This window comes from Haliaeetus albicilla, chromosome 2, assembly GCF_947461875.1.
Source record: "Haliaeetus albicilla chromosome 2, bHalAlb1.1, whole genome shotgun sequence".
Classification (NCBI taxonomy): Eukaryota; Metazoa; Chordata; class Aves; order Accipitriformes; family Accipitridae; genus Haliaeetus; species Haliaeetus albicilla.
This window is the reverse complement of record NC_091484.1, coordinates 71,917,374-71,944,328: the sequence shown is the minus strand read 5'-3', so window position 1 is coordinate 71,944,328 and position 26,955 is coordinate 71,917,374. Positions and strand designations below refer to the sequence as shown.

Genomic DNA, 26,955 nt, shown 5'->3' with positions numbered 1-26,955 from the left:
TTAAGCTACGTTTTTCATTGTTCGCTTACACTGCTGTTATTTCCAGGGTTATCAACTACACCTTTTAAAGCATGATATATTTTTAAATTTTAAAATATACAGTATTAGTGGTTTTAGTTCTTAGACTATTTCAATGAGAGGATAAAAAGTAGTTCCAGCCTTAATTTACATTACCTATCCTATTTAAAATTTGGTCAATATTCTAACAGAACTCTTACTGATTTTGGGTGTTCTGCCTTAAAAACCCTTATGTGGCCTGATTTTCAGATAGTGTTAGGTACTGACTCAAAAAATACTAAGCCCTTTCTACAGGTCTGGTGTAAAAATTGAAGAGTGAAGCACTAGCCCAAGATGCCTCAAAAGTAACTTGATTTTGTGTATTACACTGCAGTTTCTTAGTTCTGCAAAAGATTACTTCTCAGATTTCTTGAAATAAAATAGAGAGAACACTACCAGGAAGTACCGCCAGGAGGTTCAGTACGGGTCTGTGTAAGCCTCTCTGGCGTGTTGCTCACACCATACACACATGTGCTCACACATTAAAAACACTAAAGAGTAATCTTATAAAAATAGCGGTATATATACAATAATTCAACGTACCATTAGAAGTTCTGGTGACACCTTTAATGGGACTCTCCAAGCATCTAGGAAATTAAGAACAAAACAAAAATGAAACCATTGGAAAGTTATGAATAACAGATGACACATGTTTCTATTGATTAAACAGGTACTTATATAAATGCTACAGAACACAGGATTTTGGGACTGAAACTCTTACCCAGAAGATTTAGAACTAGATGTTGACTAGGAGAAAGTGGATCTTGAAGACTGAATACTGTATACCGACTGTGCTGTATCTGCCGTAAAGCTTCAAAATTTCCTAGCAGTATGTCACAGAGCCATTGCGCATTTACACATGGTATTCTCCACTCTTTAGCCTTCTCATATTTCAAGCCACTGGGCCTTATTGTTCAGAGGTGAAGAAAAAAAAAAAATATTTCAATGACATAGGTAAAATAGCAATTTCTAGATACTCTGAAAAAATACTTTTGTTCTACATGCCAGAACAAGTCAATTAGGGGAGAATTTCTGCCCCAAATGCAATCAAGTTAGACCTCGATTTAACTTAATTTTCCCTCCTCCAACATTTTAAAACAATTATTACAAAAAAAAGAAAAATTTTACTTATAGATGATGTAACAGTCAGCATCACTTATAAAAACATTGTAAAATAGTGAAACTAGAAATGACTTTTCTTTTGCCTGTCTTTAGAAGGCCAAATTTATCATGTAACAGTGTTCAGCAATTTAGTTCAAGAAGCAACATCACTAAATTTATTGCTATCAAATTGCAGAATCGATTAAAATTAACATTCTTAAAATGAGATGTAACTAGCACCTCACATTCAGATAAGCACTAACTGGCAATAGGCTACTGAGAACATGATTACTGCAAAGATAAACCACTTACTCTTTACAGATGAGAACTGTATTGCTGCGACACAGATAGCCTGTGTATTTGGCACCTGCTAGGTAGGCCATTAGTTTGAGGTCATCTCTGTCACTATCAACAAATCCTGTCACAGAGATTATCTACAGATAGAAAGAGACAGTTACAAATAACTGAACATTAGATGGTACTTACAAAACACTCCTGCTGAAAGTATTTTTCTGTTACTAACTTTTTTACATTACAATGAAATATGCAGTATCATAACTATGGCATATAGGCACTTAATTAAAACATGGTTTGTAGGACACATAAAGTACAATTTTAAAGTGATTTGTTTATACATAAAAATTTCAGGTTTCTAGCACTAGTTCTGACTCAGGAAGAATCATTTTCATTCTGCTGGTCAGCTTCTCATAGAGTTTTACTATGAAAGAGCTCACAGCTAGTTTTCTTCTCGCACATGTCACCTCTTTCTTCTGCTGCTGTTTATATTTAGGAAGACAGAGAAACGCTTACGCTTACTTGCCCTACTCTTCTTTTAAAAGTCTCCTGAATGCTCTGCTCTACTCTGCCATGAAGCCAAATAAATTGTGCTAGCTGATCATAGGTGCTGAACTGTAATTCCACTTCTTCTGTTCTTATCCTTAGTCTTGCCAAGTTTGCATTTTTGCCATTCTCTCATTTAGGAAAAAGGCAACAGCAATTTTGTTGTTGATAATAAACTACATTTATTACATTACATACTACGTTTACTACTAGCCACTGTGTTCACATGCATATTGTTATATTCTAATTTTGCCAAAGCTGTGTTTCTTTTTATGTCTTTTAGAACAGGCTAGTAGCAAGGCTGTCATCCTGTATGTCTGCAGCACAAAGAAATCCAATGCCAAGACATACTTTGGTATTTTATTTCACATTGCACAGTGTATTTCAAGATGCATCCAATTCAACTGCAAGTTTATCTTTCAACCCCACAAAACTCAACTTCCCCAGCGCTCCTCATTGCACAGGCTACTGGAACTGTGACCTCCTATTCTCTGATGAACTGCATGGGCTTCCTTTTCTGGTATTTCCTAGGTATTGACCCAGAAAAAGAAAAACCCTCAAAAAATCCCCTGAAGATGCTGGGTTATGGTAAATGAAGCATATACTGTTAAACGTGCTCTTAGTAAATAATCTACACAGCTTGGACTCCTGCCATCTTGCTACATATAACTCATATAATCTTTGCACCTCAGTTTCTAGGAGAATAATTCACAAACACAGGTGTTACTCCTCACCACTCAGTAACATTTGCAAAGCACTCTGAATCACCTGATAGCAGGCAACAGATCAACAGAGGACCTTAACAGAAGCTTTTCTTCCGAGACAGAAGAAATGTGTGTTTTGCTTTGAGTAAACACTTTCTAGCTATACTTTAATGCTGCTCATGTAAGGAAGCAAGCGTTCTTTAGAAGTAATCTTTTTCTTCTTACATGTTGAGAGCATGGCTTTCCTCCTGGTGGAAATGCCACTGGAAAATGAAGCGCTCGATGAGGTGGTACCATTTTCTTCTTCTTCAAGATTGAGTTCAGCCAATGTGCTGTAATACATCTCTTCCTCTCTCTTAGAGCCTATGAAGACACGCATAAACAGCTTTTAAAAACCAAAATACATCTTTATTTTATTTTAAACTTTTTCTACAATACAAAGCTTCGTTTTTAATCATTTGTTTTTCTCTACTTTTTCAGAATCCTCCTTCTCATAGCATCTTTCTCCGTGTTCTCTGGAATAAATCTACTACATGCGTTATAAAAAATTGGTTATACCATAAACAACAAATCATAAAAGAAGCACATAATGAGAAATTTTAATTTTATACTTGCAATCTAAGCATGAAGAACATACTGAAAAGCCCTACCTTTCTAGTAATAAAATGAAAGCATGCATGAATACAAGTTACTAGTTTGCTTACCTGAGCATACATGTTACTGACTTGGCTTTCACAAAGAAGATGTGTACATCTGCTTGTAAGGGTAGGGTCCACTGTCCCACCATGTGCTTGAATGATCTGGTAAGAGGACAAACCCAGAATTTCTAATACATGTAACAATTTTAAAATTACCCTATGAAACAAACAGTCTGACATGAAGTCTACTCTTTAGGACATTGCCACCATTAGCACCATTTCACTGAAGAGTTACCCCCCCAAAAAAAGTTTGTTATCTAGCTTAAGAATATTTAAAAAAAAAAAATGGAGAAAACAAAATTAAATATGCACCTTTTCACTGAGCTACAAAAAGTCTATTTTTTAGAATCAATTAAAAAAAACAAATAATGATATACAAACAAAAATAACCCTTCTCACGTTTATTTTTGCAGTATAACTATCAAACAATTGTTCATGAACTATTCAATTCTATCTCAGCAATAAACACAAGTGCTGTTAAAAATGTCAACAGCTTACTTGATTATGCAAAATTGTAGGGAAAATTCAACTATAAAATCCATCAGAAGTTTCTGAAGAACATCAAAGTCCTCTCATTTAGGAAAGGATACAATCAGATTTTTCTGAAAAATAGAAGTTGGCAAAAAATAGAAACACTCTATTCTTCCATCTTATTCACTCAGGTGGATACCTCACAGGCTACTAAATGCCAAAATTATATGCAAAAAAAGTCTTTTTATACAATAAAGTTAAAGACAGATAGCAATGCTATATTACATTTGCTGCACTAGAGCTGCCTGATTAAAAACATAAATAGTCGGGAAATAGTTAAGGCTATAACTTATTCAGCTCATGCTCTGACAAGGCCCAATTCAACCAGGCTGCACACATCTAGAGCATTTTTATCACTTTTTCTGGTCAGCTGCAGTTGAATAATGGTTTTTAGGTTGTAACACAAACATTACACAAAAGGATGCCTAAAGAAAAGTGAACAGTGCTGAAATACTTCCAATGATTTCTTTTAGAATTTAGTTACTATGACATTATGTTACCATAGTTTTTTAAAAATACAGCAGAATCTTACCCGTTTCCAGGTCGCTAACAGCTGTTTGTCAGACATCTGTTCTGGGTAATCAGCAATTGCAAAGACACAGCCCAGTAGGAAATACTCTTCTGGAACTGGAAGAGTTTGGCAAACAAAAGAACAAAAAATTAAATACTTACAAGTCTGAAGAGTTCATCTCAGAACATATTTGCTACACTAATCTTTCCTATTACCAGGTTATAAACTTCAGTTAATTCTGAAGTAAACCTCTCTGGAAAAAGTAGCATCCAAAATTTCAAAGCTGACAGCCACATCTAAAGGCACAGTTCAGCCCAGGGTTTGTTTTTGTTCTGGGTGCTTTTTTTCCAGAAGAAGGGGGGGCTAAAGGGGCACAAGGAAGGGGCACCAAAAGGAAAACATAAGACAACTTACTCTTTTTAAACAGATCAACTAGGAATAGTCAAAACAATCAAAAAGCTTTCAGTTCTACTAGCATGGACAGAATTCAAAACAAGGTATGACAACTTTCTATTTGATACTGAATGCTCATGAATTTACTAGTATTTCCAAAATTTAAACTGTCTTTCCAGTTGTTACGCTGTTTGAAAGCTTCCCCATTCCCTTCTTCCAAAGGGGAAAAAAAAAAAATTATGGTATGCATAGTCTAACACTGTTCTCATAGTATAATTTATATGCTAGGGGCCTAAAGTATACATTTGAAAAGAGAATGTTCTCAGTGTTCTCGTGCTTTTCAGATTTCTGCATCATCCTTAGTTATAATTTAAATCTTGTTTGTCTAAAAATTAGTAAAACAGGTCCTGAGCCATGAATGGTATTTCTAAGCCTTACAATCCCATACTGTAAATGCAGCATTATTTTTTTATATTCTAACCCACATTCTGTCATGTCATTAGCCACTTTTTTCCAGCATTAGAAGGCAATAATTACTAACTCTCCACGGCCGGATCGTGTCCAAAAAGCGGCTGCTGTTGCAGTTGTTGCTGTTGCTGCTGCTGGTGGTGTGGCTGCTGGGCTGCAACTTGATGCTGTAGTGCTTGAGAAGTCTGAGTTAAGTGTTGTGTTGCCTGATTCTGCATTTGCTGTTGCTGATGCTGTTGGTGTAATCGCTGTAAATGCTGCTGCTGCAATTGCTGCTGCTGTATTTGCTGCTGCTGATGTTGCAGCTGTTGTTGCTGCAGATTCTGTTGCTGTAGCTGCTGCAACTGTTGCTGCTGTAGCTGTTGCTGCTGCAACTGATGAAGTTGCTGTTGCAAAGCATGCTGCTGTTGAAATTGGAGCTGTTGCTGAGGACGGTGTAGCTGCTGTTGAGCATGTAACTGCTGCTGTGGAAACTGAAGCTGCTGCTGCGCGAACTGGTGCTGCTGATGAACTTGCTGTTGCTGTTGTGAAAACTGATGAGGCTGTTGCTGTTGGAAAGACTGCTGGGAAATCTGGGGTTGTTGCTGCTGCTGCTGTTGTAGCTGCATAAGTTGTTGAGGTTGAAGGTGTAAAAGAGGATGGTGCTGTTGCTGCTGTGCTTGATGTGACTGCTGTAATAAATGTGTCTCTGGTGTTAGTTTCACTTGACTAAACAGCACCGCATTTGGATGTCCCTGTTGGCTATGATTTACTTGTTGTTCTAAACTTTTTGTAGGTGCTGAAAGTGATTGTAATATCTAGAAAACAAAAATTAGTTTTGTGACCTTTTTGTTGTCATTCAGTTTAAAAATATTTAAAGAACTACTGGGAAAATACAATTCTCAAAAGAAAAGAACACTGCTTAAATACATTGGTGAGCTAAACAAAAATCTTTAACCATTAATAGCAAAATGAAAAGACAGGACTTGCACATGGAAAAGCATGGAGCTACACGTGGCTCCTAATATAAGGCAATGCACATTTTAGCAAAATTTAACATTTAAACCCATCCCTTTACTATTGATGGTATCTCCAATAGCATTATGACTATTAACACTATATTAAATAATTACACTGATCAACTTAATCAACTGTAATATTCATTTTACAATCCTGTTGGCCCATTAAGTTCAAAGTTTATCTTTAACTTAAAAATTGCTAATAATGGCTCTACTAATTAGTGCTGTTTGAAACATAGGAACTTAACACAACCTTGCTTTCTTTTGAACCAATCCAGGAATATTTAGCTCTATTTTTCAAACTGAATCCCAAAATACAAAGAAAAACATTGATCTGCTGAGCACTAATAGTTACTTGGGACAAAAAAAAAACCCCAACAAACTAACAAACCCATACTAAGAATAATAGATTTTAGCTTTATAGAGAGTGCTGAAGTAATGTGGAGTTTAATTTCACTTTTAGATGTTTAACTCACTGTTAAAGGAAAAATCATTTCACACTAAGCAGACATGAGTTAGCAAGTGAGTTTTTAAAGCATCAGAAAAGGGAAAATTAGGCAAATTCCTAACAGATTAGGATGAGTTCTACATATTTATTAAAATGCTTTAATATAAACTACCTATTAAAAACTAGACAGAGCAATAGGAAACTCTAGACTCGCCATTCATAAAGTCTTTTAAACATGAAATCAGCTTTGGTGAATCCTGCAAAGCTTGTTTCCTTCACCCACACTAGTTCATCACATACAGCGTAAACTTCAGTGATGTGTGTGTGCGCGAGAGAGGAATCAAAGCACATCACTAAAACACAAAGCCAATGAACTGTATGCTTTCAATGAGATGTCCATCAACTCTTAATCTGAGGTGGCTCAAGTGTTTACAATGCACTTCAAAACACCTCAGGTTTTATCTAAGTAATTTTGATGTTGTTGGTATAGCATACATTTACAACCACAATTATCAATGCATCACCCACCACTAATGTCTAAACAGCACCACAGTATAAACATTGAATAACTAAAAATAACATACACAAAAAGAATGTTTCCGTGGCTCAGTATGAGGAGAGGTCTTCACGCTGCTCTCCACAAAAAGTCCCAAAAGTCAAAATTACAGAAGCTTCAGGACACATATTTCAAAATAAAGGGATAAAACTTTCAAAAGTATCCTAGGGCTATATTCAGAAAATAACTTTGTATCTGCAAAACGCCTTATTACTACAGATCTTGCCATTCAGCAGAAATCTGAGGTTCAAATTAAACATTAACTTTCCAAGATTGTGCACCAAGACATGGAAACCACTCAAGACTGGTACCCAAGCAGGATACAAAGTACAATTTAACTTAGCCAGAGGGATTCACAATTCTAAGATGCAAAGCTTTTCTGCATGTGCTGGAGCTAGCAAGGCAACCTACACAGCAGCCTGATACGGTACTTGAGAACAGTCCTTGCACACCACAGTCAAGTCCCTAGTCCAAAAGACTTCTGGAGAACAAAGTCTACCCAAAGCATGACACCATCAACTGCCCTGTAGCTCTATGAATACTACTTACAGAAAAATACTTCCACACAGACACCACTAAGGAATATTTGATAGTACAATGACTTGTTGTAGAAGATGTGGTGTTCAGACATGAAAGCATCAGCCAACTTACCGGCACTGGCCAACCAACCAGGACGCTGGCGGTTCTGCTCAGTCCTTACCCAGAAGTCTCAGTCCTTAAACAATTCAAGGCACTGAGAAGAGGAATCTAAGACTCAGTTTTAAAATGAAGCCTGTATTTCTATTTCATATTCAGAATTCACATAAACAAAGAACCAACGTTTCTGAGTGACTACTTTTTGTGTTTAAGTACTAGCTGTAAGCTTCTATTATTCAGGCACCTTTGAAAGTTTTACCATCAGATGAACATCCAAATAAATGCACCAGTGCAATTATCTAAGTAAAAGATATGTCTAACATTTTATAGCACCTACTTTTCTCACGTTCCCTTCCCATGAACATCTAAGAATTTCAATGCTCGCTTGCTTTTTATTTTCTTCTAAAAATAAATTCAATAGAAAAGCTGCAATTATTTCAACTATATGAGTGGCATAAGAACTTTTAAGTTAGGACTTCTGTATCATAATCCTGACTCTACTATGTAACAACTTAATGATGCCCAGCAGAACAACACAGTATAGAACTGAACCTACTGTGAGAACAATCAATTTCACAGTTTTATGCGTTTATAGCACAAATAATTTCTTGCACTGATTGAAAAGCTTGAAGGGTATGAAATCAGGTTTCCTGAACTACCAAAATAATTCTAAATTTTTTTTTTTGCTTTTACCAAGAAACCAGTACTGAAACTCTAAACCATGCTATAGTTAAACACAGCTTTACTCTTTCACACATTTTTTCCAAATGCATTCTTACTTCTGTGAACCTGCTAGGAATGAAGTTACTTATGTCAGGGAGGTTACTAATTTGGCCACAAGTTCAAAGTAATATAGGGAACTTTTAATCCTTCGTACATTTAAAGAACAAAAGGAAACTGAAGTTCTTGGATACGATAGTTCCTAAGAAAAAGTCCAATATCTTATAAATTAACAATCCAACACTTACATGTGCTACATTTGATGGTCTATTAATCTGCTGAATATCAGCACTATTAGTAATATTCCTTAATGTCCGCACGGCCGGACTCCACGTAGCCATCATTTCCTGTCGATCAGAACTTTGGGCACCTTGTACTGAAGCCATCAGATTGCCTCTCATATCCGGAGGCAAAATATTACCTGGCACTGGCGGGACATTGGCACATAAATTAATTAACCCAGAGTCCTTCCCTTGAGGCAACCTACGCTTTGCTGCGGATGCCTGCGGGACTTCAGCTGGTGTCCAATTCAAATTCCTTTCTTGCTTTTCTGGAGAGGAATCTGAAGAATCATCAAACATCAGTTCCCCTTTTGCCTTATCAGCAGTAGTAGATTTTGGTGAAAAAACTTGATCACCCAAAGGTGATCCTTCTCGAGAAGATGCTGGGCTTGATAATTTTTCATCAGTACTAGCTTCATTCTGAGAATCTTGTTCTTCATTTTCTGCTTCTTCTTCTTCTTCCTCCTCCTCCTCTTCTTCTTCCTCATATATAATTAAACGAGGATGATAAGGAGTCTCTTCTTTTTTAATCTTATCAGCTATAGAATCCAGTACCCAGTCTGGTGTCACAATTTTAATGCTGTCCCGTTTACAAGCACATTCATATTTTTCCTGGGGGAAAAAAAAAAAAAAAAAAAGAAGATTTTATTTACAGACAAAAAACCACAAATAACTTTTTTGAGGGCAGGACTAGAGCATGGAGAGGCAGATCACAAGAGGCTGTCCAATAACAGAAAGTGATCTCTCCCAGAACCAGCAAGACAAACTATACTACTGTGCGTAACCACAAGTTCCAAGAGATTAAAACAAAACCCTCCACATTTACAAAATAAAGGACTCATAAGGCAAAAATGCAGAAGATTAAGTCTTCACTTGCAAACACATCACTACCCAAATTCTTCCAAAACCCAATCACCAAAGGATTCGACAATCATGAAACTTTGTTCTGAAAAAGCCTTCAGAACTCCAGCAGCTAGGAACATCACAGTCAATACTAAGATGCAGCTGATTTTTAGGTGGACATTAAGGCGAGTCTAAATACAGTTTACACTTACCTTTTTTCCACTAAAAAAAAAAAAAGAAAAAAACCCCAAACAAACAAACAAACAAAACATCATGAAAAAGCATTTAGGAAAAATCAGAATTTCACAATGAAGTAGAGACAAATATTTACAAGGCTATCACTGAAAAAAATGCATTTCAGGAGGAATACAAATCAGAAACCGGTCAGGTATCTCCCATACACCTTCTCAGAAGCTGCAAACCGTAATGTTGCCTTCACATTGAAAGTTACACTTTTGTGCAAATATTAGCTAAATCGATTTCAATGTGAGGTTTACGATGTCGACAAAGTAGAAAACTTTATCCCTCCCTCCTTCCTTATCATTTCAAGACATGTACAAATAGTAAAACATCACTGTTTCCTTTCCCAGGAAACAGACACAGCATCAGTGCTCTATTTATTCTAACATCCTCTTTGATAGAAACCCCTCACAAATATCAAGACGGTGGGAAAAAAAAAAAGAAAACTTTCTTTAGACCATTTGAAACTAATATCAGGATCTAATATTTAAAAGTGATTGAACGGGGATTTTCTTTGGATGTCAAACAATATAAATTAACAACGAGCACATTCAAAGGAAATTAATTTAATTTAATGAGTCTCTAGAGTTATTTCCTACAATGAAACTGTCATTCATACACAATAAAGAGATTACAGATGAAACCAAGTTTATTTGCAGATAGGAGTTTTCATTCTTTCTTTGTAGTGAGAATTATTAAGAATCTTGTTTTATCATCTTGTGTCTAGTCAAAGCAATCATTTAAGTTTTCACTAGTGTCAAAACTGTTCTCATTACAAACTGCTGCAGATACCCTTATAACAGTATATCAGAGCAGCAGGACTAGAAGCTTTTTAAGTAATCATCCTATAAAATTGTTCCCATTCAATGATTAAATAAATTAAATATTTATTTTATCCTACAGATATGAAACGCTTATGTGCTTTTTTCAGTTTCTTGACTGGCAAGCTCAAGACAACATCCTTTGATCTGAAAAGCTTATGATTTAAGGCAACACTTCTTAAATGTATATCATTGCCTCTTAAAAACACCGTTTTAGGTAGCAAAGCTCTTTGTCCAAGCATTACACTCTGTTGTGATGGAGGAGACAACTAGGGTAGTGTTTGGTACACCCTTTTAAATCTTCCACAGAAGAAAGATCATGCATTTAAAAAAAAAAAACAAACAAAAAAACAATCCACCCCCCCCAAACCCTACAAATTTTCTTCCAGTTTTAAATGAAATAGGGAGGAAAAAGCAAGCATTTCCCACGTCCACACTTTCTCTTCTCCCACTGTCAGCACGTTTTATTCTAAAGCACTTTCCTATGTATTGTAAGCATAAGTTTACTGTCATACTACTAGCCACATGTTTTTCTCTATCTTAGTATTAGATAGTTTCCATTAACTCCAAAATATGAAAAGGGTCATTGGTGGGACAGTAATATACTCGCTCTGTATAAAACAGCATTAGAAACTTGACAAAGTTTTACAGATTTATGTAAGGAGGTAGTGTATGGAACCTGATCTTAGAGTTATTCACATTCAAATAACTAACCCCTGTGACCCCTCCCACTTCCTTGAAATTTTAAAAAATGGTGATGGAAATGAGCTCATGTTATTAAAGGACAAAAAATAAAACACAAAAAACAAACCCCAAAACTTGCTCCATCCACCATGTTAAGTAAAAGCATCCAAGCCATCATTTTTAAGTGAGCTTCAAATCGTTTTAAGTATTTTCAGTCTCTGAACAAACACACTATATCAATTACAAATATATTTCCTCTTCAGGAAGAGGAGTACTGAACACTTCATGAGGTTTCAGTGAACTATTATAACCTAAGAATCACTAACACTATAGTAGAGGAGGCTATTCTGATGTGCTTAATGCTGCCTTAGCCAGTTACCTGATCTTTCTGATTCAGTTTCCTCATTTGCATAAAGACAGCAGCATTTGACTTCCTACATGGGAGTAGGAAGTCAAATGATGATACTAAATTAGGAGGAGCTGTGGACCAAGGGTAGAGAGGCCTTACAGAGAGGTTTGGATAGACTAGAGAGCTGGGCAACCACCAACTGTATGAAATTTAAGAACAGCAAGTGCCAGATTCTGCACCTGGGACAGGGTAATCCTGGTTATACATACAACTTGGGGGACGAGAGGCTGGAGAGCAGCCCCGCAGAAAGAGATCTGGGTGTTTGGGTTGATAGTTAAGTTGAATATGAGTCAACAGTGTGCCCTGGCAGCCAAAAGAGACAACCATGTCCTGGGGTGCATCAAGTACAGCATAGCTAGCCAGTCAAGCAAGGTGATTGTACCACTCTACACTGCGCTGGTGCAGCCCCACCTTGAGTACTGTGTGCAGTTTTGGGTGCCTCAATTTATGTAAGAAGGCCATCAAACTATTAGAGTGTGTCCAGAGGATGACGACCAAGAAGGTGAAAGGTCTTGAGGGCAACACTTGTGAGGAGCAGCTGTGGTCACTTGGTTTGTTCAGCTTGGAGAAGAGAAGGCTGAGGCAGTCTACAGCTTCCTCAATGGTGGCAGTGGAGAAGGAGGTGCTGATCTCCTCTCTCTGGTGACCACTGATAGGATATAAGGAAACAGAATGAGGCTGTGTCAGGGGAAGTTCAGACTGGACATTAGGAAAAGGTTCTTCACTGAGAGGGTGGGCGGTCACTGGAACAGGCTCCCCAGGGAAGTGGTCATGGCACCAAGCCTGTCAGAGTTCAAGGAGCATCTGGACAATGCTCTTAGTCATCTGATTTGGTGTTAGGTAGTCCTGCGAGGAGCGGGGAGTTGGACTCGATGATCCTTGTGGGTCCTTTCCAACCTGAGATATTCTATGATGGGAATGATTTGAAGTATGACTACTTTATCAGCAGTTGGGACAGGAATGCTGCATAATGTTTATCCTACCATCTCTCTTTAAGAAGAATGAGTTGAGGGATTTTGAGAGTTCTCTTTTAAGAAAAAAAAAAACAAAAAACAAAAAAAAACCTGTTTCTCCTTCTGCTCTTTATTCTTTTCTCCCTCACAACATCGAAGGGCATTTTACACAATTTTTCAACTTTGTCCTTCATTTTTCTTCACTGATTCTGTACCTACAGATTTACAAATCACTAATGATTACGACATGTCAAAATTAGGTTAAGAGAAACAGAAGAAAGAATAAAGTGCTTTATTCAACCAGAAATACAAATACCAATATGAAATTGGATATCTTTTGAATTAATCAGGCTTAAAGCCATGCAGAAAATAAATACAAACTGAATAGCTGCAATGCATAATTGTGTTGAATTTAGCTGTTCAAGACTAACGAACAGTCTTAAGAATCCTAACTTCAGGGAGATGGAAAATTTTTGATTATTCAAAAGCAAATGAGAGCTACAAGAAGAATTGTACGTGTAATAAACTCTTACCCCCTTTGGCTCAGGCACAATCAAATGAGTACACTTATTATTGAGGCTCAGCTGGCAATTCCCTCCATAAAAAGTAATCAAAGCCCACAGCGTACTTCGGTCTTCAGATGAAACCTAAAAGGAAGGTAAATAAGCCTTTTAGTTCTATGCAACCAGCTGCCTTCTGCTTGAGGAATTTTAGTACAATTAATGACATACCATTTACAAGTCTAGCTAATGTATTACCTATCACTTTTAAATACCAAATTAGCATGAAAGTTACAGAGAAAAGAGGGTGACAAAGAGACACAACAAGAAAAGACATTAAACAACGATTTTTAGCCTGCACAGAGAAAAGAAAGTTCTTCACTCCTGTAAAACTCAACACTAATCTATTGCTTTCCACAAGCGAAAAAAGTTAGTGATCAAGCAAACAAGAATTATTTCTCTTAGACAACCTGTTTAAATTCATTAAACAGAATTTTAACATGTAGACCAAATTAATAGCCTGTGTTTATTTATGTTTATAATAAACACATGTGTTTATTTCTAGCAATTTATGCCACAGCAATGTCCCCCTCCCCTGCCAAGAAAGCCACATGTATTCAAGTCATTACCATTCAGAGTTAGTGACAGTATTACAGGAATAATTTGTTAAAAAGTCTAAAGCATATATACACATATATTCCATTAGTACCTAGGGCCTTACCCTGTCCATCTGCACACACACACTGGTCACAGATCTATACAGCTGACAATGAACACAAGCTGCTGAAGCCCCACCTTGCCAGTTTACTCACTGGCACCCTTGTTAAGGTTTCAGTGCATAAGTAGGTAAAACACATTGACTGAATACTGTGTTAATGTAGAAATAGAGGAAAAGGAGCAAAGACTTTACAGTCTAGTGTACTCTGCATTTCAGAATCACCATACAGCTGAATATAAGATAAATTACTGATTGAATGTTTACAATTTGAAATGTTCATGCCCTCATTTTCAGTGAAAAACTGTCGTAGGTGATAATTCACCCAACATACAGAAAAAAAGTCATAGTACAACAGAAAAACTGGTATCTCTCCTCAAAAAAACAAAGCATAGCACACATATTGTACGTTGGAATAGACTGAAATATGGTTCACCTCTTACCTGAGAGAGACAGGCAGTGACTCCAAAAAAGATCTGACACGATTCTGGAGAAAAGCCATTTACACTGGAAAGCAGGTGTCAAGGATGCAAAATAATTTAAATGAGAGCTTCCTGAAGGACATTAGAAGGAAACTAAGTAGTATGCATAGTACTTCTCAGATATTATCAAGTATTTGACCATTGAAAAACTTTTATCTTTAAAAGTACTTTGTCTGTTTCCAATTCAAGTTGTATGCATCAAGAAAAAAAATGAAGTGCAAACTGGATCAGGACACCTCTAATACTATGACCGACTTCTCCCTCAGCCCATCTCAGGATGCTTAGTTTATAGGAGTCAAGTCATTATCAAGAGTCATAGTACAACAGATTCCTTCCATAGTACAACATTCCTTCCATTATCAGATGCTTATCTTCCATGCTTAAAAATACAGGAGAATTTGAAGAACAATTTTTTGCTACAGTCAGCAACAGACAATACAGAAGTATTACGGCGCACAAGAATTTTGATAAAACAACAGACCAAGAAAAGTGCGTTTTTCTAAAATAAAAGCTAATAGCAGACATCTGTGAGAAAGTTATTTGCACGCTTATTAAAAAAGATGGCAATCTGGTAGATTACTTCATTTAACACCAGCAAGAAATAAAAGCACAGCCTTACAAAAAAAAAAAAAAAAAAAGAAGAAAATGGGTTAGAAAGCAATACAGAAGCCAGAGGTTTCAGAAATGGCTAAGTTTGGTAACCAAATGGTAGAGTTTTTGATTGAAAAAACCTTTTGGAACCTAATTTGCCCTTTGCAATTTCTCAAAGACTGGAAAAGTAGAAACAGGTTCCCACCATACAGTATGGTTATTAAGTCCACAAAAGGCACTGAACAACAAACATACCAAGGGACAAACTCATATCAAGAAAAACAATAAACCATCAAAGTATTGGAGAGATTATCTGCAAACAGTAGTAGCCAAGTCAGTATAAGCAAGTATCAGATCTTCCGCAGCCGATTTTTTCCTACTGAGGCGTAACTCTGCATTGGAAGTTGGCTAGGCAACAGATACAGGGAGGGAGGATGAAATCTAGGAGCTACTATGAAACACAAACTGAGAAAACATCACACTAGGATGTAAAAACAAAAACACAGCCTGAAACTAACATGAAGTTTTCCACCATGCTTTCAAAATTCAACAAGATCTCTGGTAGAGATCAAAATTCAACAAGATCTCTTTGTTTTCAGACACATGAAAGAGACAAATAAATGAAAGAGTATGTGAAAAAGAGCAGTGAGAATTTTTAGAGACCTAGTAAATATGACTTACAAGAGGAAACTGAAAGACCAGAATTGACGTGTTTAAGAAGGTAAGACAACACATCTTCAAATCCTTTAAAGACTACCAAATGAAAAGAGAAGTAATTTGTCCTCCCTGTTCAGAGTGGCTCAGATAAATCAAAATAGGGTTAGACTGCAGCATGGTAATGCGGTTAAACTCTCGCAACACATAGTGAGGCACTGTAAGCTGACTCAGGAGACTATGAAATCTCCACTACAGGAGGGCCCTTGTGAAACAGGAGAGAGAACGGTCTGACAGAAGTGACCTGGAAAGACAGACGGACCATCTGACTTCTGTAACTTCCCTGCCTTTTCTACGCTTTCACACAATTTTGTGTTTAAGATACATGCACATCTTGTTGGAAAAAAATGACTATAGAAACAGATGTGCATTTTGCTACAAGTACACATTGAGATTTTTGAAATTCAACAAAATTATTTTCCCTGTGCTGTTGACAGATGCACCAGCAATACTTAAATTTTGAGACCCAGAAGAGACAACAGACAGCAAGCTGACAAGAAAACCCAGAGCACTTTAAAACTTAAGAATAGATTACTGCCATTATCCAGAATACCCCAAGAAGTTCAAGTCTGATGAACGTCCTAAATTTCACTGTGTTGCTCAGTATCTCACCTAAGGTAGAGATTCAAAAGTGTACCATTGTCTACTCCCTGCCTCTAACATCTGCTCCTAGCATATAAAGAAGCAACAGCTCGGTTGTATAAGACTGTGGAAAAATAAACCTTCCTCATTCTTGCTTTTGCTGCTATCAAGAGAATTAATAAAGAAATCACCAGCTGTCTTTATGGCACTCTAAGTGAAGTTTTCACACACTAAATTGTCTTTCCTTCTTCACGAAGGCTGCTTCCAGATTAATTTTCTGTTACTTCCCTTCAGGTGTAGGTCAGTCAGATTTTGTGACCATCAGCTAGCAGGGAAGAGGAGAACGCTTTGCCTTCTGAAGTTCCCCCTGGTCAAAACAACTTTCATAGTGGAATGTTAAAATGTATTCATAAGAAACAGGCAAAATTATTATGCTTTTGTACTGTATTAAATGTTTCTACATTAAACTTCACCTTTAACAACTGACAAGCAAATGCCCATCAAATAAGTACCGGAATTGGTAAGCCAACATAAAATCTCTATGGCTCTTTTAGATCTATGCATCTGACAAAAGATGTTTCTAGGACTTGTTTCTTCAGAAATTCAATGTTCACTTTGAGCATTACATCTCCAAATTAAAACATAAACAAAAGATAAAAATTTAGAATCTCAAACCTCTCCCTAAACAGGGTCCAAAACCAGTCAACTGGAAAAAGCTATGCCTATTAACTACTATATTTTTTTCATTATGGCAGTACCTAAAACCCTAATGAATGGCCGGATGCCACTGCACTAGAAGTCGTAAAGAGACTGAAACAGAACAAAGTTAAGACTTAACAACCCATTTTAGTGAGCACTATAAGGCTCAGAATAAAATCTAAGAACACCAAGTTCTAAGGACATGAAGTGCTAGAAAGAATAAAGTCAAAGGTCCAAGGACACATTTATTGCTGACAGGTGTACAAAACTTCATTCTTCCACGCAAGTCAAGAATATGATACTACTGAGACCTGGTCTTTTCATTTGGCCATTCCTATATACCCACAATAAAGACTTCCTGAGCAATAGCCACTGAGGACTACATTCACACATTTATTGCTACAATTTAGTTATGGACTGCATCACTCAGTGGTTTTATCTGTTGATTTCTCTTCTGGGTATGTAATAACATAAGATCTTCAAGTACCCTTTTAAAAAACCCTGGTTTCAGACAGAAGACCAATTTTCTAATAGTGCAACTTCTCCATGGGAAAGAACAACACTAATAATGCAAGACTAGATTACTTAAACCTGGAAATGTAGCTAATTCCAAGATATTTTATTATTCTTTCAACCAGTCCTTAGAACAGGGAGAAGGCTTACAGACATGCGACACAAGCAACTGTACACTCCCATCCTGATGATGAAACACATTTCCAGATGCAAAAGACAAAAATCACGACCCTAGATCACATCACAATAATCAAATTATTAATACAGGAGTAGCTCTGCTAATTTGGGCTTTGCCACATAATGTTTGGTGCATTTCTTCCACTTGGAAGCCAAGTCATTCATCGAAAACCTTCTTCTGCTTCACTCAGAAGACTATGCATGACTATGGCAAATGTTTCACACTAACTACTGAATCCTATTTGACATGTTGATTATCGTGATCAAAACAGCTGCAAAGACCTCACTGTATCATTTTATCTGATGAATTCAATGCTTTCTCTTCCTACAGTTCACGGCCTGAGCTGAGTTCTCTTGGGGAAGAAGAGAACATACAGGCTATTTCCAAAATAGTCGAAACACAGTGAGACGCAAAGACACATACCTTGCAATACTGGGTATAAAACATGAATTCTGAAGCACTGAAGCACATTAAGACCTGAATTCCTAATACGAACACCTGGATTCGTGCATCTACCACCTCTTGTTTTCCATTATAGACACGACCACCTGCTAACATCATTCCAAAATAAGATCTCATGCCTGACAGCATAACTCCCTAGTCTTGGCATGGTTTGTTGCAATCATCCACTCGTATCTGTACTGCAGTGTATTGCTCTGCTTCAGCTTTTCCATATGCAGAATCTTTATCATGAATGGTCTGAGGAAAAGATGCATTATTTTTTTTCTATAATAATAGCCATTGTCACCATTCCTATGATCCAAAGAAAAAATTGAAGGGAACATAAATAAAGATTAAACAGTAGTAACTGACAAGAAGAGGAAGAAATATGCCATCCACGTGCAAGCATATATGCTCTGAACAAGTTAAGAAATATAGATCTAGCTGAACATGAACAACAAGGGTCTAACAAGGGCAAGGACAGACTAACCTAAAAATGGGAATACTAACACCATCTATTTATAAAGTGTTATTTATAATACGGTGTTGATGTGAGTTATTGCATATTTAGCCCTTACTTAATTCTGCTTCTAGAAAAGGCAGAATAGGCCATTCTACTCTGGACCATCATTAGCCCCCTTTACTGCACTCGAGCATTTTTCCTGGATCCTCACAGTTATTTATCACCTTCCAGCTAAAATGTTTTGAGTCAATTTGATGACAGCTTTCTTGCAAGTGCCTATTAAGCATCCAAAATAGCCAGAGGGACAGGAAAACTGAAGTAAGACAAAGACGCTCCAAGCACACTGCAATCTTGGCAGGCAAAACACATCCTATCATTTTAAAAATTTAAGATGTACATAGTTGAAAGAGTCTTTAATCCTTCAATGGTATCTATTTTAACGTGTTTCCTATAGAATTGATTCAAACTTGACCTTAAAGGATACGGCAGAAGAGCTCCACAGCGAACAGACAAGATCACCCAGGAAGGCTGAAAAATAAAAACCACAGGACATGAAAAACCTTGGTCTGCATGTATGAAATATGAATTACCTTCCAAGTTCAGACTGTAGCTAGTTTCATATCTCCCAGCTTTGAAAGTCTAAGTGTTTCAGAGACATTATACCTACGCTTTTACAAAAAAACACTGTTCCGATTTATTTGTAAGAGTTAATATAGACTGCTCAAAGGTTGTGCAGCAATATGGGAGCAAGACCCCTTACTCTTGTCCTTCTATTGCACTAGGAAAACCATTTACAGTATTTATTCATCCTTTCTCTTTTTTCAGTTCTCCCTGCTCTTAAAAAAAAAAAACCCCAAACAAAAAACACCTACAAAAACCCCTACCTTACACTCATCACCAAGGAGTCAGGAACCATAACCTTGCATAGAAAGGAGTTTCTAAACACACAGCAATGCTGGCTGCTAAGCACACAGGTGATGGCCCCTAACTGACATTATTCTGGGACAGAAGGGCTCAAAGGGAGAGAGGGAGGTGGTGGAGAGTGGAGATGTAGGACAGCAGTCCCAATACAGCAGATAAGGAAGAAGGGGGAAAGAGTGGTATCACATTCACCATGAAATTACTTTTCCTCAAATAACAAACAAACAAAAAAAACCATATTGTGGTAACTACGTTTATGGTGTCCCAATTCTTGGTATTCTCCTTCCCTTAGAAGAAGGCATACACAAAAATGAACTAAAAAACATTTAATTCGCAACTCCTCAATCCTCTGAAAAAAATGGGAGATTTTTCCTCCCTCAGGTCTTCCCCTTCCTTATTCTCTATAACAAGCTACCTTTGCATTTGACTTCCATTCCCTTAATACTTAGTCTAATCTTCTTGATTACAGATCATGTTGTGATGTTTTCAGGTCAAACTAAGTGACGTTACTGAAAGACTTGCTCTGGTTTGGCAAACGAAAAAGTTTAGCTAGTAGCAGTTATGAAGAAAATTACATTAAGTAAATGGCATCAGAAAGCAGAAAGCACTGTTAGGACGCTGATGTCCTTCCTTCACATAAGAATGGCAGCATTCTTCTTGTTTATAAGATTAAAATTACGCCACAGAACACTTCAGAAAAAGGAACTATAAATTAATCAGCATACCCACTATAACCATAAGGTCTCTAGCTAAGTACCTTTTATTTTTTGGAATTAACTCATTTCTACACTGTCAGGTGAACTCTCATGACACAAGCTATCAAAATTCTCTACTGCCACCTGCAACCTTATGGAAAAAGTAACCCAAAATTATGTACCCAAAGGTACTGGTAGTGAAATGCTAGTGTTTTTTCTTCTGATCATTCTCATGAATTGCAGAGTGACAAGTTCACATTTTCAAACATGGAGCCCAGAATCTTTCACTGGGAAAATAACCCAGTATTGCAAGATAGTAACAAAATACTGGTAATTCCAGTATGAGTAAGGAAAAAAAACCAACCAAAAAAAAACCACCACACCCAAACCTTGAAAAACTAAAATTAAGAGGAAAAAAATCTATTTTTCTACAAGTCCCTATTGTTTAAAATTAGTGTAGTACACATATGCAGAATCAACAAAATCATTTTGCACCTTGCCAATTATAAGTTTAAAAAAAACCCTCAGCAGTGTACTACATATTCTAAATTGAGGTTTTCCATTGCCAGAAGCCTGTAAGAACCTTCCCATCAGAAACATTTCTGAAATACAGCTAATAGGACACCATCTTACAGATGACTGAAGGAAAACTCTGGAGAAAAACAAAACAGAAAACAAAAAAAAAAAAACAAACCACTGATAGATACAGAACAACAAGAGAAAGGAGGGAACAGAATTGCAGTAGAAGTCTACCACTCAGGATAAAGGTTTGTGTAACAAGAATAAAAGTTTTTTAAAGTTACATTTCATTTGGTCATTATCCAAACATGAATATTTTCTGTTATAATAATAAAGTATCCATGTCAGTACTTTGGCAATGTCACAGATGTGTCATTCACCTTTACCACAGGGAGATCAAAAACTTCACGAGATTCTCCAACTTCTGGATTGTCCCCATCTTCTGAAATAATATGTGAAGCTAGTGCATTGTAAGAAACTTCCTTTGCTTTCCCAGCTTTCAGAAGTTGAATAACCTACAAGAGAACAGGGAGAATTCAACAATTTTTAGCACCTTTTGTTTGAGAAAACATTAATGCAAGTACACACTAACACGAGAGGAATGAATATAACCTCCTCTCTTGGTTGTCCCCCCTGTAAGCGGCTAGCACTTTTTTCAAAGTTGCCAAATGCATCCCATTTAAAACCTGATTGCCAGTGGTTTACACCTCTGCCATGTTTTAATCATTGAAGTTGAAGATTTATTTTCCAAAACAATTCAGGCTGGGGCAGAAATCTAGAAAATGTCAAAATTTTTCCGAAACACATATTCCTCAAAAACATCTCAAACCAATTTTCTCTCAGGCAGGATAAGAAAACCCTTCTTCTCAGTGTTTGTTTTTGCATATGGCAGCTTTGGAAGTGTTTGAATATACTTTAAAAGAAGAGCTTGAAGTTTAAAAAAAAGGTAACCCAATGGTTACCTTAGAAAAGTTAACAACATCATAACTGTACGCTGCAGTCTTCATAGGAATTCTTCCAGATTTGGCCAGTTAATTACTTGGATAGACAAAAAAAAAAAAAGTTCATGCATTTTCTGTAAATGTTCATTTAACAGGTGAGAAAAGAATTCCACCTTCACCAAACGCATTTGTTTCTAGTATTTCTAGATCCAATCAATACACTTCATCCCAAAGCGTATGAGTAAGTTTGAAGAAGCCATCCAGCTGCTCCAAAACAGTGCAGCCAGACCGAAGAACCGAGGAGAGAACATGTCTAGGTGCAAAAAAAAGTTGTAAGCACTGCCTCAAGAAGGGAGAACATTCTAATAAAGAGCTGACGTATTGGGAAAAGAAGTGATGGAGGACTAAGTGATTTAGAGAAACAAGAAAGAAAAAGTAGTAGGACACATGCCCCCTCAATTACTAGCTTGAAGAGCTGGAACTGAAATGTGTCACTTCATCGCTCCGTCCTCAGAAAACACAAAACACCTCACAACTCACAAAGTACATCTTACTCCTCTTTTTGCAAGGCCCATTTAGAAGATGTTGGTTTAAGAGTTCAGCATTCTCTCAGCTCAGTTGTAGAGATCTGTGTGATGAATCCACTCCTGCCCCCCCAAAACGGGACTCACTTTCATTTGAACAAAAGTAACAGAGAAGGTAGTGGGTTGTAGAGGGGAGGAAGAGAAAAATATTTTAAAACATTAATGTCTAGAGTTCAAATGTTAAAAATGCCTATTAAGATTATTCTTTCCTTTTCCCTTTTATTATTCAGAAATAAACAGTTTCACTTCATAATGATTTCACAGAACCAAATCGGTATGACATTCACCCTCCAAAACCTGCTAGGGACAGATGTCTATCCCTTAAAACCTGCTGGGGACACACAGAACGCTCTTCCCAGAACAGTGAACTGCAGAGAGCAAGGCACTGCACTCATCAAACAAAGCATTACGTAATTGGTCCTTAAGCAATTACTACCTACCCCGTACACTAACCAGGACAGAGAAGGCACTGAAAAAGAGACTCTTTCAAAACATGGCATTGGGCTATTATAAAGCATCTATGCTAAGCAGAAAAACAAGGATGGGAAAATCGCCACTCAGTGAGAAGACAATTTTGGCATTTCCTGACTGAAGTACTTGACTTCAAAACTCTGTTTTTTAAAAAAATCAACATTTTCCTGCAGTGGATGCATATGTGATATTATCAAATTACAAAAGAATTACTCTAAAATAACCAAGAAAATTGATCACAAGCTTGCTGTTCTTGCCACCACAGAGTCAGGAGCAGGAGAGAATGTTTCCATTTTACACAGTCATCTCCTAAATCATGGGATACCTCCCTGCATGAAATCCAGTTAACCGCAAGGTAACACAAGATGCTATAATTCCAATGGGAAAAGCTAAATCAAAATAAAGCACTTTTGAAAATAGGAGATATTTAAGAACAGCCCCACCACACAAGCTCCTTGTCTCACATAGGTCTCCCTGAGTTACCCCATTCAACTGTTTGTTTAAGGGAAGACTAAAAATAAAACCAGGAGTGAATGTAATAAAAACTGAGCACCCAAACCTGACAGCATGAGAAAGAAGTTACAACTAATGAGCTATAAGTATGAATGGTTTTATATCAAAACAATGCTGCATTAAAGAGTTTGCATAAGTGGACTCTGCACAAAAAGTTACACTAGTTTCAGGTAGTAAGTTTAAACACTATCAATATGATAGATAATAACTTCATACGATTATTTAAAGTTGTATGAAAAAGACTCTTCCTAATTTAGCTCATGTCAATTTCAAAAATCCTCTCAGAACACATGAATTCTTCAGTTTATGTAGTGCCTGGACTGAAAAGTTGTATTGGCACAATTAACGAACTTCACCTATACTAGTATCAACCATATACTTATAACTAGAAAATAAAATGCTGAAAAGCCCCAATAAGTTCATTGTAAAAATCCTGCACTTTAGGTGTTAGTTTATATCCATTAAATGAAATTTCATTTAATTTATATCCAGTAAATGGAATTTCATTTTGGGGGGCATATAAATGTTATCTTTGTTCTCTCCCACTAAAATGTGTGGAAGAAACAAGAGGAATAGTTCAAAACTAAGAAATAAGACAATGGGTATAAAAAAAAATTACAATAATAATAACCAGAAATAACCAGAAACCAAATATCCTGTTCGAAGTCCCTATGCTGCATTGCATTACTTTTTCATTGAATCACAGAGCGGTTTGGTTTGGAAGGGACCTTAAAGTTCATCTAGTTCCAACCCCCCTGCCATGGGCAGGGACACCTTCCACTAGACCAGGTTGCCCAAAGCCCCATCCAACCTGGCCTTGAACACTGCCAGGGATGGGACATCCACAACCTCTCTGGGCAACCTCTTCCAGTGCCTCACCTCCCTCACAGTGAAGAGCTTCTTCCTTACATCTAACCTAAATCTACCCTCTTTCAGTTTAAAACCGTTGCCCCTTGTCCTATCGCTACATGCCCTTGTAAAAAGTCCCCCTCTGGGACCTTCTCTTCTGTATGAAATACTATCTCTTTCAGTATGAAACACTGACTTTAACTGGTGTTACCAAAGCATGACGGTTTGGGTTTACATCTTTTAGGAAAGCAGGAAAAGCATTTATTAAAACAAAATAATAGCTGACATCTACTCCTCACCCCCTGTAAGGTGTGAGCAGCCAGGTGCACTTCCTAATGGGATGGATTTAAAGTTGAGAGCCAGCAGCCTAATTCTCCCTCACTTGCCAAAGAACATCTAGGCACAATTCCAGGCTTTTGTTTCCCTTCTAGTTTATGCTGCATGTTTTAATAGGTAGTGGGTATGCAGTTATTCACCTGAATATGTTACCTTGTTTTTTTCCTTACTCTTGGATTTGTTTTGATTAGAGTGCTCACTTGTGATAGGCTTGTTTTAATATTTATTAAGTTAACTGGTTTTCCATGAAAACATCTGGAAATTTAAGTTGATCAAAGCGTGCTCCTCCCCAAAAGATGAAGGAGGAAACTTCTTTTCAAAATCACGCTGGCATCCGTTCGTATATGAAGAAGTAAAAAGCACCAAATATATTTGTATTAGTAATGGAACAACTTTTCACTGTAAGAACTGTTTTTAAAAGCTATTTGTGGAGTTCAGTTTAGAATTTCTGCTTTCTGTCTCAGTTCAAAACACAGCTGGTAAATACTCCTCTTGTTCAGGTTGTTCCCAGGGTACCACAGAGGGCACCTGCAGAAGGAGGATGAAGGCACCCACCAAGAGCTGGCCCCAAGCTCAGCACAACACACTGCCTCACTCCGACTCGGCTCTGCAACCCAACCCAGGCACGACTCTGCCCTCCCCAGTGCCTCATGCTCCCAAAGGCTTACCAGCACAGACAGGTGCAAATCCTGGCCTCTGTGTAACACTGTGCCATGCCAGCAAGCTGTTTCAGAAATCAAGAGTGCGGGAGGGAACGTTTTTTAAACAGGCCAGCCGGCTGCAGAAACAACTCAGATCCACAGGGCTTCTCAATTTGGGCATCGCTCATGATGAAAAAGTGGCTAAACAGCTCCCAGCACGACCTGATCTTGGAAACAGTGTAGCTAGTTCTGTGCAGTGCTGTGCCTGACCTCATCAGCTCCGCCAGAGCCACCTTCAGCGTCTGCCTGCAACCCAGGGAAGCCATCCACAAATAGAGGAGAATTTAGTGTACCTAATTTAGAGCAAATCAAAGCCTTAAGACAATGACACTAACTGCTAAGAAGACTAAAACTTCACATAAGAAAGAAAGCTAGCTTAAGAGAATGCTTGTTTACTCGCTCTGTGGGAATACCACTGATTGTCTTGCTATGTCAACACAGAACTAACTACGTGCCTTTCGGGACACTATTTGTATGATAAATTATATACAAGACTCCTATTGGTTTTTTGCACTCATCTTCATACACATAATGCTATTGCTGCTATAGTGTTTTTTTAAATACAGGAATTGTTATTTGAGCTCTAATACACTGTCAGAAATTTTAAGTTGGAAGACCTTTTTTTCTCTGCTCTTTAACTACACTCCTAGACTGCATTTCTTTTTAGCATGTAATGCTATTCCTATGAATAAAAACCATCTCGACAGGTCAGTGCCTACATCTCCAGTTCACTTAAAGGCCTACAAGACTCGGTGAATGCCAGGAGATGAGATTAAAGGAACCCAGTGCTGAATAAAGATCCGGCTGCAGCCAACGGCCGAAGGAAGAAAGACTTTAATTTCAGCGTGAAACACGTAGTAATCTGTTTGCAGGAAGGTGCTGTCCTAAAGCTAGGCATGGTACACTGCGAACGCCTGCCTAATTGGACGTGCCACAGAAACTTTTTTTTAACCACCTTCGCCCAACGCGACTGGGCGTTATTAACTATAAGGCCAACTTCACCATCGAGAGTATTGCCCTAGGCCACAGCAGGCCACCCCTGCCACCCAGGGCACTGCCCTAGGCCGGAGGGTCATTTCTCAGCACCTTCCACTCCTTGCCTCCTCTGGACCCGGCCCGGGAAAACGGGGGACGACACCTCCAGCCGCATCAGCACCCTCTGCGCGCCCAACGCGGCTCCGAAAGGTCCCGGGGCGACCACCAGAGCCACGGGGGTCCTGGCATGCGCCCGTCCTGCGGGGCTCACGCCGGATCCAGCGACGGGAGGGGCCGGGGCCGGCACAGCGGGACGCTGAGGGCGGTGCGGTGTGTGTGTGGCGGGGGAGGGGGGTGATGCGGAGCTCGGCCCCGCGGAGCGGCCCGCAGCCGGGGCGGAGGAGCGGCGGGCAGAGCCCCTGCCCCGCGCGGCGCCCGCCCGGCCCGGGCTGTAACAGGAAGTCCCTTCGCCCGCCCCTCCTCCGCTCAGGCGGCTACGGGGCCTGCGCGCCGGGGCCGCTGGCTCCCATGGCGGGTGGCGGCGGGCCGGCCGCGGCCGTTACCCTCCGTTACCCCCCCCCACCCCCACACACACCCTGAGGCGCGAGCGCGCTCCCGCCCTCGCCCCCCCCCCGCCATTCCCTTCCCCGGGCGGCGGCGGTGCGCGTGAACCTCGAGCC

At 38.3% G+C, this 26,955-nt stretch overlaps 1 protein-coding gene across 2 annotated transcripts in view; it reads right to left on the bottom strand.

The window, feature by feature from the left end:
- PAXIP1 (PAX interacting protein 1) overlaps window positions 1-26,955 on the bottom strand; it is a 36,380-nt gene that overhangs the window by 8,853 nt on the left and 572 nt on the right. The window contains exons 2-13 of one of the 2 annotated variants that reach the window (XM_069778206.1): window positions 21,286-21,420; window positions 19,255-19,298; window positions 14,551-14,614; window positions 13,426-13,539; window positions 8,910-9,554; window positions 5,377-6,100; window positions 4,464-4,558; window positions 3,407-3,502; window positions 2,928-3,065; window positions 1,471-1,592; window positions 779-963; window positions 601-644 (exon numbers count right to left, since the gene is read on the bottom strand). In XM_069778206.1, the coding sequence (XP_069634307.1) occupies window positions 601-644; window positions 779-963; window positions 1,471-1,592; window positions 2,928-3,065; window positions 3,407-3,502; window positions 4,464-4,558; window positions 5,377-6,100; window positions 8,910-9,554; window positions 13,426-13,539; window positions 14,551-14,614; window positions 19,255-19,298; window positions 21,286-21,420 (2,406 nt within the window). Of the gene's footprint in view, window positions 1-600; window positions 645-778; window positions 964-1,470; window positions 1,593-2,927; window positions 3,066-3,406; window positions 3,503-4,463; window positions 4,559-5,376; window positions 6,101-8,909; window positions 9,555-12,350; window positions 12,589-13,425; window positions 13,540-14,550; window positions 14,615-19,254; window positions 19,299-21,285; window positions 21,421-26,955 lie in introns of those variants that run through there. The other variant, XM_069778208.1, reaches the window with a different exon arrangement.